The sequence below is a fragment of the Idiotropiscis lumnitzeri genome, chromosome 14, assembly GCF_059441095.1.
Source record: "Idiotropiscis lumnitzeri isolate Australia: NSW breed Sydney's pygmy pipehorse chromosome 14, RoL_Ilum_1.0, whole genome shotgun sequence".
Lineage (NCBI taxonomy): Eukaryota > Metazoa > Chordata > Actinopteri > Syngnathiformes > Syngnathidae > Idiotropiscis > Idiotropiscis lumnitzeri.
In genome coordinates, this window is record NC_142404.1 from 9,195,269 (window position 1) to 9,215,305 (window position 20,037).

The 20,037-nt window shown below is 40.3% G+C and overlaps 2 protein-coding genes across 2 annotated transcripts; one reads left to right on the forward strand and one right to left on the reverse strand.

The window, feature by feature from the left end:
• Nucleotides 1–294: 294 nt before the first annotated feature.
• On the forward strand, nt 295–2,949 carry tslig2 (tRNA splicing ligase complex subunit 2). Its single transcript, XM_088315765.1, has 4 exons — nt 295–462; nt 623–786; nt 1,264–1,516; nt 2,279–2,949. The coding sequence occupies exons 1-4, from the start codon at nt 352–354 to the stop codon at nt 2,333–2,335; spliced, it is 585 nt and encodes a 194-aa protein (XP_088171891.1). The 5' UTR covers nt 295–351; the 3' UTR covers nt 2,336–2,949.
• A 404-nt stretch (nt 2,950–3,353) lies between these two features.
• Nucleotides 3,354–8,362, reverse strand: fhl2a (four and a half LIM domains 2a). The gene is made up of 6 exons (XM_088314808.1): nt 8,237–8,362; nt 6,031–6,202; nt 5,069–5,243; nt 4,819–4,988; nt 4,544–4,730; nt 3,354–3,893 (listed from the first exon to the last, which is right to left on the reverse strand). Exons 2-6 carry the CDS (start codon nt 6,184–6,186, stop codon nt 3,742–3,744), a joined length of 840 nt encoding a protein of 279 aa, XP_088170934.1. The 5' UTR covers nt 6,187–6,202; nt 8,237–8,362; the 3' UTR covers nt 3,354–3,741.
• Between the last annotated feature and the right edge of the window lie 11,675 nt (nt 8,363–20,037).

The following is a 20,037-nucleotide window of genomic DNA, read 5'->3' on the forward strand; positions in this document are numbered from 1 at the left end:
AGAGCAGAGTGTTGATTTTTCAATTGGTGCAGAGTATTAATGTCAAAGTCTTAAGACACTAGTTTTAATGGAGTTTAATAAATTTTACATACACAATTGACAACGAATAAAATAAAATTGATCTCAACAAATAATTCCCTTTTAAAAATATATAATGTAGCGCTCGAGCACCACCTTTCCCGCTCTTGTTTGAAAATGATTTTCTTATGGTTTAACTTTACAGTGTATTACTGTAACATATTGTATTGTGTTGCTTTTGAGTGACTACCGCTAGATGGCAATCTTTGCAGATTAAAAGCCCAAAGAAGAAGAAGGCGACTGTCACGCGAAGCATGCTGGGTAATACAAACAATGGCGACCTCCTGTGAAATAGCCGAAAAAGCAATTTACGCCTCAGACGTGGATGTTTTATTACACCCTGAGCTGCTATCTCAGGATTTTCTCCAGTTAATTTTAAATGAGGTGAGACAAAATCCCACAACGATACTGTTGAGTGCAACTTAATGAGTTAGTTTGAGGAAAGAATCAGTGGCATTAGCATACATACCCAGCATTTAATACCTTTGGTCATGTTCGTGTTTAAAAGACGACCTTTGCTTACCAGTTTTTGTTTGTGGTTTAGAAAAAGGTCAATTCCAAAGATTGCGGGAGTCGGGGCCACCTCGTGGACCTCTACATACGACATGTCATCCCGCGGCCGCAGCGCACTTTACCCAACAACCGCTGGGGAAAGAGGATGGCGAAGACTCGAGGTAGACAAGCACCAGCCGGCCTGCCACCAGATAGGTGAGTCGCCAATCAAGTGTTATCTCTGATGATTGTGTTCGTGAGAAAAAACTTTTCTAAAACGGCAAGGCTCAGTGGAAAGTGACTGCTTCGTCACACTTGTATATGTATTATTTAATTTCCAAGAAACTACCCCCCTGTCCCCCATTTAATGTCACGCAGTCTAATCTCATATTACAACTTTATTCTTGTACACGTATTATTTTTTTTCTTACCAGTACTTATTGCAAAATTACAACTTCATCCTCATAAAATGTTTTTCTCAGAACACTTTGACTTAATAATGATATATTCCTGTAATATTATGACTTCATTTTCAGAAAACCCCGTCTTTATCAACAAACTTTTCTCAGAACAGTCATCTTATAAAATTTCAATTTCACTCTCAACTTTAATGTTTGTTTTCTTGTAATATCACAGCTTTATTCCTGCATTTGCTTTTTTAAGCTTTTAATTCCTGTGTGTTGTACCTTCCAGAGACCACCTTAGGTCCTCTCGTTCCATTTCCTGTGGCTCAACAGACACGAAGCTGGAAATTAGCTCAGTGTCATCATCGGGTGTGGCTGACAGGCTAAAACCCCCACCAGCGCTAAACCTGGCCAACCCCATTCGTCGCTTATCTAGCAATTCAGCGACTTTGTCGTCGTCATCAACATCAACTTCTTCTTCCAACCAGAAGTTTCCACGCGGCCCTGACACAGCTAGCCTCAAGCGGGAGGCAAACTGCTCTGTAAGAATTGCAAGTTACACTTTTGCTATTAGACTGTTCATCATTTGGAATCCCAATCCTATTGGACACCTACCAGACATACGGTAGATATAAAAAGTCTTCACACCCAGAACAAGAGACCAAGTTAAATAATGTAATCTTATAAATGAATGTAACCTATAACTCAATGAGCTTTGCAAGTAATCTCTTGCGTCGCCAAAACTGCAACTTCAACAACATAAATGAAACATAAAAAAAATACATGCAAAATTAACCTACCCAAATGGTATAATGCTAAACTGACATGACCTACGGTAGAACTTAAAATAATAAGCAAGAATACGGCCGGGAAATGGCACATAACTTCAGTGTTCCCGTATTTTGGGGATTTTTAGCAACAAGCAGCCTCAGTAACAGCTGTTCTGACAAAGAATGTGAGAAGAACAGAAGAATAGACCCATGAAGTAAGCAAGTAAAAACTTCTCTTTTATTATCGACTTTAGGGCATTCATTTACATTTTGTATTGCTAACTTTATCTATTGTTTCCCTACAATTAAGAATGTTAAAAATGTGAGTAGTATCTGTGACTGTTAACCTACCTTATTTATGTATCGTTTTCAGATCTTTAACAGCAGCAAGCTCATTTTTACTTGTATAAAAGTTGAGAATATTAGATGAAACATGACTATGCGGTTTATGATGGCTGAAGCTTATAGTTTGTACATTTGCGCCCGTTTTTTTTTTTTTTACTTTTTTTCCCCCCCTCTACTGCTTGTTTTCAGGGTGTTTTCATGTCTCCTGAGGTGAAGAAAAAGATCCAGCATGTGACTTGGCCGTGACGTCTGAGTGACCCCTTTCAACACTCGCTCCTTCAGTGATTTCATCCTGGGTCATCAAATCAACTTTTTACAAACATTAATTCATGGCTAATTGCACTCATGATGGCCTTTCATATGATGTTGGGGTTGTGCTCATGAGTTTATATTACTTTACTTTTTTACATGTATAGTTGGATTGGATTGTATAAACTTGTGAGCAACTGTGTAACTTGGCACTGGAAACAGTTAAGTATTTTTTTTTTTGAAGCAACAAGTTTCTGATGTTTTATTTGAGAGTGTAGATAAATGTGGTATTTGATGTTATTTTGATGTAAATATAATTCACGCGCAAGAAGCTCAAATGGAAGGTTAATATTAAAACGGCTCCCTGACCTTAATTTTTCAAAAATCTAGGCCTTAGATTTTGTTGATGTACAAAACTTTAACAAATTACCGTTTTTAAAAAAATGAATTTGGATTTATGCCCAAATGTAGCCCTGCATGAGCTATAAAGGTTGGCGACTATTTTTGTGTTTTGTTGGCTTTACAGGCCTTTTTAAGATCACAGATGCGCACTTTATATTTGTACCAACATATTTTTTTTTTTAATCAATAAAGTGTGCCAATACAAATGATCAGTGTTGCTTTTATTTAACTATTTCATATCAAGTGAACATAACTACAGTTAAGTACATTTAATTTAATACCGGTGGTAGTTTTTGTGAAGATCACCATAGAATGTATGCTTGTGAGCTACAGATGAGACTAAATGTAACAATGATGAGGGATAGGAATTGTAGACTGGTTCTTTTTGAGAACTGATTCTCAGTGATCTGATTTTTGAGAATCATTTGTTTGCTTACCTGATGATTGCACTGATCAGTTCATTCAAAAAGTTGCTAGATTTGTTGCTAGTCACTTTTGGGGAAAAAACATTTGCTCGAAGAATTGAAAAACTGGAGAAAAAATCACTAGGTTGGAAATACCGAGAACAAGTGATCTTGAAAATGGATGGATGGAGTATGAATGAGAGACGCAATTCCAATTGTTAACGCTTTATTTTGGATAATTCTCAAGTCCATAAACCAGACTCCATGCACATCTACATTTTACACATGTCAATAACACCGCATTTTCTACAGAGGCTAATCCATGCACAACACAGGGATTAGTAAAATTAGAAGCGTGCAACCTGCGATCATGTCGATTCTACACGATACGTAATATTTGCAAATATGTCTTCTACATTCATGCAAGTCATTATTCTGTTAGCATTATTCAGCAGTTCTTGTCAAAGAGTAGCTCTGCCGTCCGACAATGTACATTAGAAAGGAGTAAAGACACTACGGTGTGTGTCGCGTCTGCTCGATGAGCAGTTCGATCCAAGGGTGTGTGGGGGTGTGTGAGTGTGTGTGTGGCGGCGTCCTTCAGATGTCTTTGCCGCACTCCGGGCACAGGATGTCGTCGCGTTCGGTCAGAAAACCACGGCCCACCAGAGACACGGAGCACTTCTTACAGTTGAAGCAGTCGTTGTGCCATTGGCGCTCCTCGAAAGAAATGTACTTGCTGCCTCCGAGGCCTGAAAACATAAAAACAACTTTGGAAAAGGAAACTTAAGTCATGTTTTTTTTGTTTTTTTTTTAGATTTAACATGATTTTGTTTTGGAATAATATAACCACATTAAAATGTGTCTATATCTTCTTATATTTTGATTCCAGGGTTTATATGACGTTTTCATTATAATTGCAAAGGGAACAGTTTGTAAAAATACAGTAGACCAAAATCTTGGCTAAAAGTATTTATATTTATCTATATTTATTTTGCTAGAAGAATGAAATTGTTGAATTTGTTTATTTCTATTTATTTAATTTGAAAACTATTTTTATTATTTACTACCGGGATTACCATGGCGGTGGTGGAGGCGTGTCAAACAGGGCTCAGAAATGTGTTAGATTTTAGGGGGGTGACTTAGAAGGGGAAAACTTGTCATTTAAAGCTTGAATTTGAAATGTATCTTTTGTGACACCTGCCCTGGAAATTTTCCCACACTTTGTACGAGTGTAAATGCTTGTCTAACTGTGTCCTGCTATTGACTGATGACAGTTCCAGTGTGCCAAAAGTCTGCTGGAATAAGCTCCAGCTCACCCATGGCCCGAATGAGGATAAGTGCAACAAAATAATAAAAATAAATCAATCGATGAAGGGATGTTTTGAATTTATTTGCTTACCGCTGATGGGGGTGGTGCAGGAAGCACACTTCTTGGCATAGAGGTTGCAGAAGCAGTTGAGGCAGTAGGCAAAGTCATCTCTGGAGGTGAACCTCTGGCCAGACAGCTGCTGCTTGCAGCCAGTGCACAGGAAGCAGTCCTTGTGCCAAGGCTGGTCACGGTAGGTCACGCCGCCAGTGGTGATGGCCTAATGGCGCCACAACATCTTGACATTATAACGGTCCGCTACATTATTTCAGGAGAAAGGTTTCAAGCCTCCTTTAACGGTCTCCTACCTTCTTGCAGTGCACACACTGCATGGCAAACTGCTTCTCGTAGCAGGGCACGCAGAAGTTGTGGTTGTCCTTGGGGATGAAGCTCTTGGTGCCGATGGGCTGCTGGCATCGCTGGCAGGTGAAGCAGGTCTCGTGCCAGCTGTTGCCCTTGTGCTCCATCTTCCTGGAGCCTTCACGGCAACAACAACACAGGGTGAGAAAAAGAACCATCCATGATAGGAGGGTGTAGTATTTTTGTTTCCGTGCCCACCAGGCATGACGGTTTTCTTGCAATCGTGGCACTTGGAGGAGTATTCATTGGAGTAGCACTCGGTGCACAGCAGCTGCTCGTCCTTGGTGGAGAAGGGCTTGTCCACCAGGGAGCGCTTGCACTGGAAGCACTTGAAGCAGTCCTCGTGCCAGTGGCGGTCTTTGTAAGACAGATCCTGCCGGAATAGGGATGCTTGTTCAGGGACAAGAGTCTGTTTCTCAGTGTGTGTGCTTTTGGGATTGACACGAGGGGAACCGTGGGTGCAGTACCGCATCCGCTCCAACAGATGGAGCTGTTTCTCTTCCCAATATCTATTTTGTCGTTCACACAGACTAGTGGTTCAATTGTGGAATTAATGTGTGAATACAACATTTGCCTGTTTTTTCAGTGTTATGAGGTAGGCGTGGCTGGTATATGGCCTGCGGTACAGTTTGGTGCCCTATCAACTGTTTATTGAACACATAGAATACAATTGCTCATTTTTGTGCAAAAAGAATGTCTGCACAGGCAGACAATATTTATTATTAATAACACATCCAGTACAATACTTAACTCCTTACTTTAAATGAAACATTTTTTAGTACTCATAATTGTTGTCAGATAGTTTTCCCCATTTTCTTTTTCTTCAGACGTCATACTAGTATGAAAAATGAGTTTCTCATGCATTTCCAAAAATGTGGCTTAGCGTGACATAAATTCTATGGATAATTTGTTGAACATTTTCCCCTTGGAAGAGTAACCAGAATTGATTTGTGTTATTGAAGTTGTTTTTTTTTTTTTGTATAAATTAAAACTCTGTTCCAACTATCATTACCTTTTCTTCAGTGATTGGCGGTGACAAATCACATGGTGTCCTTTTCGACAAAAGTTTAACTCGGCAAATATTGTTGCTTGCCCCCCCCCCCCATTCTAAAAATGACCATGCATACTTGTGCGTGTTTACACTCTGCATGTGTGCTCACTCTGGTATTGCAGCCAATGGGCTTCTTGCAGTCCTCGCAGGTGTTGGAGTACAGGCTCTCGTAACATTTCACACAGTAGGGATTCTCCTCTCGCAGGACATACTTCTTCCCAAACAGGGATTCCTTGCAATAGTGGCAGTCGAAGCGCTCTGTCATTTTCACCTTCTGATCACTTCACATAGGATTGTAAAGAAAGAGACAGAGATGAGAGTGAAAGGTTTTCTTTTGTTACTGTGTCGGCTTTTGCACATTTCCAAGTTTTCAATGTTTCCTCCATCTCTCAGCAGGCTCTTATTTTATTCTGGCTCCAAATGAGGAGGTTATAAATAAGCCCTATCAGTCTACTTAGAGTTTGAGAGGGGGTGGGTGCACACGCGCGCACACACCCCCACAAGCACCCACACACACGTGCACGTGCGCACGCACACACACTTGTGCATACCAATGCTCACCCTGCTACTGTATGCATCCATCAGCTAACCTCCAGCTGTCAGCACTGGACTATCCCTTGTCACTGTGTGTATAAGTGGCTTGAATGGCACTTGAAAAAATGACTACTACTCCCTGCCGCAGCTGTTTGTGTGGTAAACCTGAGCCTGGGTCTTCCACCTGTGCCTAAACGTATATGTATAGGACTCTATTGTTAGTGTGTGAGCGGTTCTACTGGTTACAAATAGAGGGTTGGGATCCATTTCAAGGATGGAAGTTAGATTTTGTCAAGAGTTATTCTGGGATTTTCAAAATTGTGCGGCAGGGCTAGATTAAATTCAGTAGCTTTCCTTACACCACACAGTTTAAAGCCCATTTCTCCACTGATCCTATAAAATAACTTCCCAACTCTTCTGTGTCCATTCCAGATGCAGTTTGTCACACTCAATCAGCAAAAAGACGGATGATGTCTCCGAAAATATTCAAAAGCCGAGTGGTTTAATCTTTCCATTCACCCCACCCAGATTCTCTCATTGTTTTTTGCTGCCCACCATGACTCACCTAGCTTACACGAGGATTTATCTGATGCCTAAAAATAAAAACAGCTAATCTGAACTGCCACAAATACAATCTGCGGGGTCGGTCCGGCACTTTGGGCAGCTGTTTCCCAGATAGTTGGACTCGCTTTGATGGTGGACACGCTAAAGCCAGTGAGATTGTGTGAGTGTGTGAGTCGTGAAGGTCTAGCCTTGCAAAGCCCAGCACAACTGTTGCATACTAGGGGTGGCAATAACAGTATGATATTAGCACAATATTTTTTTTCCAATGCTAATGATAATATTGTGATGCCACAGTTGTATGATACTCAATCTATTTGAGGAACAGCATGCACAAGACAGTGAATTGAAGTTATTGATGATAATCCGTACTGTAACTCAAGATATTTTTTGCAGTATTTTGCCGAGAATAGTTTTAATATACCGATATTGCATTCACGTTGTGATCAATAAATCGGAGGAAAACAAACTTACAGTGGATACAAAAATAAACATTATTATTATGATAGTTTTACCACCGTATCTCAATAAGGTGGTTTTGGAATAATTGTAAAAATGTCAACAATGAAGTCAATCCAAACATAAATGTTTCTCTCACAATATTACCATGAACTACGACTTATGATATGATATTGCGATATTTTGCCAATGATATTGCCGATATTCAGACAAGGGATGCAATACATTGGAGATAAAATATATAAAAGAAGGTCAATAGAAAATATTTTGATGATATTGGGGAATAAATGAGGCATTACATCTCAGTAGCGTTACATCAAGGATGCAGAAAATGTGCAAATGCCATGGAGAGACCATAACCATGTGTTGCCAACCAGAAAAATGCAACGCTCTGATCTCCAGCCTCAGTAATGGCATAATCAAAATGACTAAATCAAGGGAATGACTTCAAATCGAAGGTGTCCATTAGATCAGACGTTATCTCTACCAGCCAAAGTAATGCCTAATTCCTTCAGGGGTGAAAATATCGGGAATTTACGGTGGAAAATGGCCTCTGGGATGAATAGGGAGCATATTTAGAATGGTAAGAATCAAAGAGGATGCTGCCCGAAGGCCCGGCAGCAGCCTCTTTGGAGATGGCGGGTGAAGGAGACAGACGGTAAAAAGATGACGAGACTGTGGAAGTGGGATGAAAGGATAGATGGAGTGGATGAAGATGAAGATGATTGGGGGTGAGGGGGTGATGGATGGATCGGTCTTACCTTCCTGTGTGAGGAGTTTGTGCCTGTGCAGAGTCTTGATCAGACTGATGCGAGACTCACTGGGAGATCACTAGTCAATTGCATTACTCCACCCACGACGGCCTAATTGAAAATGGGGGAGGCACAATATTAAGAGTGGGTGGGTGGTTGTTGGGCTTTTTTTTTTTTGGGATCTATAAATAAAGCAACGCTTCTCAGAGATAACCCGAAGCCCCCCATTCACTCCCTCACTCCCAGAGTCAACCATGTGGCCTTTTACGGTCACTCAGGCAGATAACGTTCACCATCACAATGCGCCGTTTATTCTCACGATTCTTCGCAAAGTGCTTTAATGTGATTTTGCTGTTTTTCCTGCTTTTACAATCTTGTTCCTAGAAAAAATGACAATTATCTCATATGTAAGGGATATCAGAAAAACAGGCAAATGCACAGATATTGTTACACAACATCACATTATTTGTTGCCTGCAACAGGACAACACCCAACAAGGGTCGGGTGTCCAACTGGGAGGATTGTCGTCTTTTTCCCCACTCATGTGTCTCATCTGTCTCTAACTCCTCTCACTGGGGAAGACACATACAATCCCAAACCTCCAACATGCTGGATATTGTATCCAGGCCTGATGATGACAGACATCAACATGGTGCCAAATTATAGCGCTATTTTCTTCACCCTCACGCACAAACATGCACAGTGCACACGCACCCCAGTTCGTTCTTTCAGCCAAAGCCTCTCTCGCTCTCTCTCAGGTTTTCCTGACCCGATGGTCCCTGGATACTCTCCAGTGAGAAACACGTCAGCAGAGCTTCTCTAAGCTCCGAGTGCTCTATTTGTGGTGCACCACACAGAGATTAGTTTGTATGGGGGAGACAAAACGGGGGTCTTTGCATCTGAATGCGTTCATGTGACGTATTTCCATGTATCAACTGCTCAACAGCTCGCTTATATTGCATGCTACAAGGCAAATGCATCAACTCCATCCATTATCAAAGCCACTTCTCCTCACGAAGGATTGCGGGCGTGCTGGAGCTGATCCCAGCTCTCTACGGGCAGTAGGCAGGGGACACACTGTATCACAAAATGTTATTTTTGCCTGAATAAAAGCTAAGTAAGAACTACAGAAAAACATGTAAGTGTTTCAAGAAATAAATTGTAAACTAATAAAATTTAGTAAGTAAAGTGATAATAGGTCAAGAAAAAGTAATTAAAATGAATGGTTGGGATTCCGGTATAGCTCTTGTCAGGAAAAAGTCAACAAAAAGTTGTTGTTTTACAAGAATGAAATCCTAAATTCATGACAATAAAGTCAAAACCAGTGATAACTAATAAAAACAAAATGTGTTTATCTCTCTGTTTCAGAACATTCCTTTCTAAAATGTACTTTGGGGAAACAAATGTTAAGAAGCAGTCATGTTATACATCGGTGCTGCATTAAAGACGTTAAAAGAAATGAGTTTGTATGCTAAAAAAATCTTAATTTTATGAATGTGAAGTCATTTATGAAGAATAACTTTCCAAATATAAGAACTAATTTTCTGCTAATAAAATGAAATTCCCCTCAAATACTGTAAGTCAAAATTTAATGACGGAGCTGTAAACCAAATACCAAAGAAAATCTGACATACAATAATTTCCCACGAATAATGTCGGATTTTTTAATTTTTCAATGTTATGATATTTGAAAAATAATAATCGGTACAATGAATCCCATGATATGAGCTGGAATTAGAACTGCAAAGACGATATGAGATTTATACACATAAGCCAAGAACCTGACAAATATATCGAAAGGTTCACCATTACATCCCTGCCTAATGAAAATAAAACACTGTATATTAAGCAATATATCATATAATTTCAAAATTGCAATCCACATGTGGCGAGTCAGACACACAGGATGTCATATCCTTTGACTCCATTTGGCCTAATTGAAAGCAGATGACCTGTGGTTAAACAGAAGACAGAGCAAAATGTTGTACTTGTTAAGGAGAACATGACGAGTAATAGATTGGATTACTCTGCCTGTCACAGACATGAGGCATATTTTCATGCATACTGTATGTCTTTGTTAAACAGGATAATCATGAGATATTTTGACTATGCAAGTAATGAGAGAAATAACACAACCCGTCAAAGAATTTCTTATTTTATTGGATTACAATTTCCATCTGTTTTCACCGTTGGAATATTACAAGAGTATAGCTAGAATAATTGTCTAATATGACAAGCGTGAACATTTATTTATTTTACTTGAAGCATCCTTGGGTCATTTGGAAGATGCTGTATGAATCTAGTAGTTAATCAAAGTTAGTATAATTATTTTTAGACGGAAATGATATTGAAATAAAGTTGTTAATCATAAATAATGTCATAATGTTCTGAGAATTAGTTTTTATTTAGCATTACAATTTAAGACCATGTGAGTAATTTATTTTATCTACTCAGGGATCAGCGACCAGTAAATTTGCCCGGCGGCACGGTGATTGACTGGTTGGCACGTCCGTCTCATAGTTCAGAGGTGCAGGGTTCAATTTCGGGCTGCGGCTTTTCTACATGGAGTTTGCCGTGCCTGCGTGGGTTTTCTCTGGGTCCTCTGGTTTCATCCCACATTCCCAAAACATTCAAATTGTCTGTTGTTATATTGATATTTTTGTTGTTGATAAACTTCTCCTTCACAACGAAGCCCAGTTGTTTGTGATAATGCACAAATGATTTGGCCAGCAGGCATTAACTACAAAAAGAAAAGTAAAGAGCCAGACCCACAGAAGAAGGCAGGGCCAACGTGTGAGAGTGGGGTTCAGTTTGAATGACCAATACGATTGGCTAATGTGTGAAAGGAGGTGGGTCTTGGGGGGTTATCACACAAAATCTCCACGTTTCACATAACCTATGTAAGAAATGAAAGAAAAGAGTGCGTAGATTCTTTGCAAAAAAAATTATTATAAAAGAGGAGGCAAATAATACTAATGAGTGTGATTGTAAGAAAAAAAAAATCTGGAAATCTGTTTTCAGGATAAGTGACTGTGTATTACCTGGAAAACAAGAAAATGGGGTGAGATGTGAGGGTGTCAAAAGCATTTTGTAATTTTGATGCTTTGGGTAATTGACAACAACGTGTGACAGACAACATGTAGTAAGACCGTTTAAATAAACTCCGCAGGGAACTATTAAAGTGTCGCCCAAACCAAACAGGACTTTCTACAGACAGACTTGCCGAAAAGCCTAAAATCTTTTATTCTGTAAAACTATTTCTTCCCTAGCAAGGTGTCCTGTTACGTTTGTCCAGCTGGCCCACAGTGACACCCCCAGCTCAGCTGTGCAGTCCAAGGGATAAAAGTGCAGCTGTCTCGTGATGCTTCAGCTTGCCGCGACCTTGTGCTGCCAAGATAAGAGGCCGCGTGGAAAGGTCAGGAAAGACGGACCCCGTTGTTGCTTTTGGACTGTTAATCATTAGGACTCCGGAGACCAATTGCAATGGAATTCCAGCAACTCATCAGAGGTCCAAAATGAGCATCCTGGAAAACTCTCAGAACAGAGAAGCGTTGGAAATGGATCCCGGGGCCTTAACGAAGGTCTCTCAAAGGGCAATTGTATCTGATGGATAGGATGGAATCATTTTAAACTTCTTCTCATGACACATGGGAACAGCTTAGTGACTGGAGCAAGAATAGCGTCCATGATCTGATTGAATATGTAAATCTACGCCAATATTTTTGAGCTTATCTTCCCATGACGCAGACTTTCCGACGCAGACACACAAAAACATGTGCCAAATAAGTCCCACATGAAAATTTCTTATCCAAAATGATTGAAAAGAGACTTACTGGGAGAATAGCGCCTCCGTGGCTCTATTATTTAATCCAATTATGCTCAAAATCATACAGCACCAATTGTCTTATGAATGTCATGAGACATGCTCAATAACGGTCGCCAAATCACTGTTTAGTGTTTGGAGACAAAAATATATTTTAGACCAAAATACTTTGGAAACTTCCGTTTGGAATTCATCGCACAACCTTACAATAACAAAATCAATATATGTTTTACAAAGTAATGAAGTTAAAAAAAATCTGGGGAAAAAACAAAAAATAATCGAAACAAATTCGTGAATATGTGAATCCGCGGGTGACTAACTGCGTGTATGCGCGGGTCGGGTTTTATAGCTTTGGCGCCATCTAGTGGCATCCATGACACTCCACCTGTTGCCTGGAGACAGCTGGGATAGGCTCCATGCCAGCCACTGGTAGAGCTAGGGGGGGGGATGAAAATATGTTTGGACCCCCCAGGTTCTAGACCAGATAATAAATGTTTCGATATTTTCCAATTCCGGAAATATTTGTTCCACAGTTCCCCCTGTCCCTCATCGGAAACATATAATGAATTTCCATTGGCATTTTCTGAAGAATTTTTTCACTTTTCGTGCATTATTTTGGGTGGCATAGCTAAAATGAGGACCAGTGACGCCCTTGGTTTCCAGCATGGTACATCTTTCTCCCAAGAATTTGCGTGCCTTTGTTTGCATCAGTGGCTATTAAAATTGTGACTTGCATTTAGCTAGCTAGCTATGCCTAGACTCCAAAAATGCATAATTTCTTTGAATAGGCTGCTGGCATGGCTCGTTTAGAGCGCCTCATTGTAAGCCATGAGTGTGCGCACTTCAGGTAGAGAAGGGTACCTGAGTGAGGGGGGGGAAGACTGACAAGACAGCCGGCATGTGGACCAAGTTTTTTGTTGTGGCTGCCTCTCTGCCAATTGTGCGTGTCGCACATCTCTGAGAAGAGAGAGAAAGGTGGGAAAAAAATGTCACAAGTGAACCTGGATTCTGCGCTAGTGGGGCCATTTTTTCAAGCGCCTCGTTGCCATGGTGTGAAAAAGCACTGTAGTGACCTGGTGAAATATATTGAAGCCACTGGAAGCTTGAAATGAATATACTGTGTTCTTATGGCTCAAACACGGTGGGATGTGTCGGCATAAGACATCATTTTCACAATTTGGGAGCTTCATGTTATATAGTGATTTAAAAAAATATATATTTTTTTTTTTCCAATCCAAATTTGGCAGGGTTGTTGACAACACTCTTCTCTGTTGAGTATGAAATGTAGAATACATTTATTTTTACTTTACACGGACTTGCTATGGTATACTTTGAAGCTATTGTAAATGTCACGGCATTAAATCAAGAAGCAAAATGACACCTCAGCTGTAGCACATGTGGACCATATTTAACTGTCCATGCTTTAGATGTAGTTTTGATTTACGGCAGGTGTGTTTGGGCAGTGGCGGTTGTAGAATAGTCATCAACTTACTGATTGATATCGATCTCCTGCACTCACATTGGCACAGTTTCAATCTGAAAACATCCGATTGCCTGAATCTGAATTGTGTCACTTAAAGCATGTCGTGTAAATCCAGCCATTCACAAGTGACGACCCATATCGCACCTCTCGGGTCAACTGCGGCTAGTGCTAGCAGCTAACAATGGTTGTGGATTCCAAAATATGGCCTGTAAATCTTCAGACATGATGTTGGTTTGGAAATCAGAATAAACATTCACATGCATTCTATTGTACTAAGAGAATATAAAAGTAAAACAGAACTAAAGCTACTGTCGTGTTTCAGCTCACCGCGTATTAATTAATTACACTGTAATATTTTAAACGAGTCTTACAGTGGCAATTTATAGACACTCATACCCGAGTGACATTCATTGTCTTGCATGTGAATGGAATGACGGGATGAGCGACTAAATGTCCGAGCGGTTTCCTGCTGCTTGAATTCAGCATTCTCAATTTGGACACAACAGATGAAGTTGTGTGTTTTTTATTGAAAAGATTTGTCCAAGATAACAACATTTTAAAGTTTAATTTGTAAAGACAATCTTATTGATCACTGCATACTTCCTTTGATCTTTGTACCATGCCATGCAGCATTCTGAGGAGAAATAATTTGTAATAATTATAAGATATATATGTTTTATTTTATTTATATACTCTTTTTTTTTTCGCGGTTAAGGAATGTTGTACGAATAATTCAGGCATCCTGAAAATGTAAGGTAAGTGGCCAAACATTTTCACAAATACCTGTACAGCGATAGGTTTCTTGAAATGGGTTTCTTTCATCTCATGTCAATTATGTTTCAGTAGTTGTATATGATTTTGCCATAATCATATTGGCATTGTGCCACGCCCACACACAAATGATACTAAATATTTTTCATTTTTATTTTTTTTTGCATGTGTCCCTGAAACTACAATCCGCCCTGTCATGGAATAGAATGCAATTTGTTGACATTGCAAATGCAAGTACAGCGCGAAGAAATTCACTTAACAGCTACAAAACATGGGAGAAAGTCTTCGAAAAGCTGGTGACGATAGGGTTGTGTATTGCGTTGTAAGCATATGAGTGTGTGTGCGTAAGAATGTCTTCTGTCCCAGCTGGCACGCAAAAATACATCGTCTCGTAAATACTTAAAATCTCGTAAACTATTTAAACTCAAGCTTAACATGTCCACGCTGTCATTGTGAACATCATTTGAAATATAAAGGTTTCAGAAATTTGGAATCCGCCCATCCATTTATGTTTTTCCACAGCCATATAATACAAATATTGAAGATAAGTCAACTAATAATCAATTTAGCATACTTGGGTTGAATTCTGAATTTAACGCCCTTAAATTAAGGATACCAAACCCAGGCATAGTTACAAGAATTTCTCTCTCCCGAGGCTAAAGAGGGGCTTGACTTATCGTGGTAAGAAAAATATTCCTAAATATGAATAAGATGGCGATTATACTTTTTTGTCATGTACACAAAATTTGACCCCTGACAGAGAACGCACCCTAGCAGGGGGCTGCTCTAGCGCCCGGGGAGCAGTTTGAGGTATCGATGTCTTGGTCAAGGACACCACAGCCGCGTTTCTGGGGATGGTCCCCCCGGTGGACGGTGGCTATCTTAACCACTTGGCCTCGGCTGCCCCCATATGTATTTTAGAATATCAAATAAAATGTTGCAAGAGCTTAACTGGAGCTACAAAGATTTCTGACGGGACTATAACGCCCGCCTCCCCCAGCCCTGATGTAACGCCATCGCTGGGAACACTGACAAAACAATGGCTTTAACCCCAACCGTTCCAAACAAGTTGCATATTTTTGGTACATTTCAAAGATATTTGACAAGCTTTCATCGGAATCTTAATAACATAATTTGTGACCCCAGAACTACACTTCATCCCCGTGCATTTTTCTCGGATTATCACAGTGATTTGTCACCTCATGTTGAGTCCAATATTGACCGAGTCTCGTTCTTGCACTCTGCGCTCGCTGCCATCGCAGGGATGAGGGTCTATATATGACTTGGCAAAACCGCACACATTTAAATTGGTGTTGTGTTTCCTGGCAGATACAGTAAATCCCTGAAAAGATTAGTGGGATGTTACAACGCATGCAGCCCCTTTATTTAGAAAATCTCTTCCCTTTGTTCTCTTTGTCCGCGTGAGTGCTGCAGATATGTCAACCTGACACTCCCTGTGCAGAAATATAGATAGGATGGCTTGTGGTCGGTCACCTTGTGCGTGGTGTATGTGCACATTTTATGTTTTTTTTTGCAGCTCACATAAAATTGGCAGCATCCACAATTGGTTTGATGCATCACAAGCACTTGGAAGACAGTCCCGGTGCCTTGTGCTAATTGAGCATTCCCTCAATTCCACTTTTTCTCCCATCTATTTTTAGAACTTTTTTGCTCTATTAGGGGTGGGCAAACTTTTTGATTGGCGGGCCACAAAGGGTTCTAAAATTTGACAGAGGGGCCGGACCAGGAGCAGATGGATGGAGTGTTTTGGTGACCTCACCTCATCGGAGAAAAAAAAATACATTTAATTTTAAATGAAAGTGTACAAAAGCATTACAACAAAATATGTCTTTGACACACCACAGTATTTAGAAAATAAAACATTAACAAGATTTAGTCATTTAATTTTTTTCAAGTTCGGCGGGCCGGATTAAAACGCTTAATGGGCCGCATGTGGCCCCCGGGCCGTAGTTTGCCCACGCCTGCTCTATAAGATACTTGAAGATCTTGGGCTTTAGGGGATCTCACAACTGAGCATTTGACTATCGAAGACTGGTATGTTACCTGAGTTATACCGTCCATAGATGACCATTTCCATAACCAAAAATGAGGTTTCAAAATAACCCATATCCTTAGCCTAATAGAATAATAAACGGATTCATTTTAACATACTAGCATATTTCCAATAATAAACAAATACCAATGTGCTTGCTAAAAACCACAAACCACATTGGCATAGTACCTAGAGGGTAGAGCACTCTGCAGTCAGTTTGTGTTGATGCTTGACTGTTAATCTTTTTTAAATTCAGTGACTGAGTGAAACACTCGCTTATCTTGCCAACAGCCAGAGCCTTCTGTTCCGGGGTGTGTTTATCTGGCTAACTCTGCCCGTCGCATGGCAATAGCAGCTGCCGTGGCTGCTTGCCGTTACCAGGCCTCAAATGTCTGAAGGCGGAATCAGGGACTGAAACCCTAAAGTGGTTCAATTCGGAGAATACTGGAGAGTTTGTTCCAAAGTATACTCCAGTATGTAGCTACTAATATCGATACTATAGAGAAAAAGCACTGTTGGGTCTGATAAGATAGTTGTCAAGCAAACATTACATTTGCTGCTTCAGTTTCAGTCTAAATATACAGTATATGGTGTTACATGTACTGCCCACTGTCACTGTTTCAATTTTCCGCTTACAGACTCGGATTACGGTCTATCTTTGTACTTGCTATACGTATTTCAAAACAAACATAAACACAATAATGATAAACATTGACTTACAAGTTGCGATTTGTGCTGACTGCTGATGTTATTTTTAGGACCTGTTTGTCTTGTTGAACATTTTTCTCACATATCCAGTGGTACCGTGAAGGGCCGACATCTTAAAACGTGTCATATTTGAAGTAAAGTGTACTGAGCTGGAGCCAATTCCCAACTGACATCAGCTGAGAGGTTAGGTACACCCTGGATTGGTCACCAGTCATTCAGGGTACATTTAGACCAGGGGGGTCCAACGCTAGTCCTCGAGGGCCCCGATTCAGCCTGTGTTCAAAGTCTTCCTCTTCCAACACACCTGATTCAAATGACCAGAATCGTTATCAGGCTTCTCAGAGCTTGCTGATGATCTGATCATTTGAATTAGGTGTGCTGGAGGAGGGAGGCATCCAAAACATGCTGGACAGGGGCCCTCGAGGACCGCAGTTGGTCACTCCTGATATAGAAAACCATTCAGTCAGACTCCGTGGCCAATTTTGAGTCTTCATTGAACCTAACATGCAAGCTTTTGGAATGTGACTCATTATCGTCAGTTCCACAAAATGGTGCCTATTTGAACTTTTATTCCTCGAATTCTGCTTACCAGCATGCAGCAGTTGCTGTTTCCTAGACAATTTGTTGAAATTGTATTACTTAATCTACACCTGCAAATGCCTTAAAAGTCCTCATAATGCTCCTACAAGGATCTCTTTCATAAAGTCCAAAGGTTCCGATATTTTCTCATCATGTTAAATCATTCCGCTGTGGCAGCTGCAGCCATTTTAGAAATGTGCTTGCAAACATGTTTTTTTTTTCTGCCTGAGTGATTAGATGTTGAAAACATTGGATATTTGTGTCAATCACAAGTGGTAGAGTTAATTAGTCCTAATCTACTACATCTGCCACAAATGGGTGATGTCAATGTTGTTCAGTCAGAGAGACCAACAGAATCAAGGAATTTGTTCTGAGAAGGTAAGAAAACTGGTATGTTGTATGAAAAGGTTTGAATCTCGTCTGCAGTCTTCCTGTTTGTGGTTTTCATGTTCTCTCTATACCTGGATGCATTCTCCCGGTCCGCCAACTTCCACCCGCATTCCAAAAACATGTATGTTTGCCTCATGAGAAAACTCAAAATTGTCCATACATTGGTGTGAATGTGAGTTTGAATCGTTGTCTACATGTGCCGTGCATTCGACTGGCAACTAGAGTCATTCCAACGTGTAATCTGTCTCTCGGCCAAAGTTGGACAATTTGCGACACATCCAAAATGCCATCCGAAGAAATCAACTGAGAATAAACAATACATTTACACAATCAAAGACATTACAGCATCATACCAAAATTAAAACCCTGCATGTAAGTAGGCAATACCACAGTTGCCGATGTTTGATCTCAAAGCCTACCTGTCAAAAGTGAACTGACAACATGGCTTACTAGAATGTTTGTTTAGCAGTCGAACAAGATTGAATGATTCATTTTGTATTGTCATATTTCTGCATTAATTTTTCACAAGCAAGAACTCCACTATTCTTAGTTGGAGGCTGGAAATCTCCAATTTCCCAGTTACATAAAATGCAACACATCTTCGGAAATGACACCTTTGATGCGCCATTGTGTGTGATTATAGTTCTTGTGTTTGTTACTGAATACAGAAATACAGCAATGACATCTAGGACGGATAAGGCCCAACTCACTTTGTCTGTGGAGTATTGGATCAACTCCTTCGTCATGAAATTTTGAAATACTCATCGAAACATAATGGCAAATTTTAGTCATAATATCAAATAAAATGTTCCGTTGCTGCTATTGCTGCAAAAAAAAAAAGCACAAGGACTCAATCACCAAAGGTTGTTACTGTGTACCAACAATACAATAATACAATACAATACAACTTTATTTATATAGCGCATTTTGCAACAGCTGGAGCTGTAACAAAGCGCTTTCCATTTGCAGGAAATTAGAACACAAACTAAAACACATAAACACATATTTAACAGATACCAGAAGAACAGCAGAACTGCGACAGCCTATAATCAGAATATACACATCAGTAACACTTGGCCCAATCTAATACACAGTCTGACATTTCAAAATACTTCCCTCATTAAGACGTATTCCACTTGAGTCACGTTTCACCGGCCTGCAGGCTACAGAATAGCCCACATTGCCCAGGAGTCATGCTGAGTCCTTCCTACATCATCATTTCCAGTCAGGTGGGCTTAAAGTCGGCCGCCCCTTGGTCAAAATAGACCTCCTGCTCCTTGGGCTTTGTAACTATAGCTGCAGCCCACTCAGCAGTCACTCACTGCTGTCATTTAGCTCCAGCAGGTGAAAGGCAAGGGGTGGCTGCAGAACGGGGGTAGTGGAAGTGATAGTAAGTGGAGCGCTGACTTGTGTAACTCTGGCTTGACTGATACGTCCTCTTCGGGAGAAAGTGAGGACGTGTGAGATTCATTTTTCTTTCTTTCTTTTTTTTTTTTAATCAACCACAAGCCAAAGGGATTCTCATGTGCTAACTTTCCTCACCAACAACCATTGAAATCTAATAATAATTACATTCGAAGAGTAATTTCTACCAGGGTCAAACTCCTGTCATCATAACTATAGAGGTGATATCTTAATTAACATGTTATCATTCCTTATCGTAATGCAAGTTTAAACCAGCCGCGAAGTTAATGTTATTCTAATTCTTAATAAGTGCTCTGTTCTGTGCCTCTCTCGAATGACCAAGCTCTTCACCCAATCTCTAAGGGAGGGAGCCCAGACACCCTGCAGAGAAAACTAATTTCGACCGCTTGTATCCAGGATCTTGTTTTTTTGGTCACAAGCCACAGCTCATGACCATATGTGAGGGGAGGAGCGTAGATTGACCGCTAAACTGAGAGCTTTACCGACTGCGGCTTCGGTCGGCTGCCTCAACAATGGAGAAGAAGAAGTCAAGCTAGCAAAAGCAACAATTGTCCGTGCCATACATGACAGTAACATGC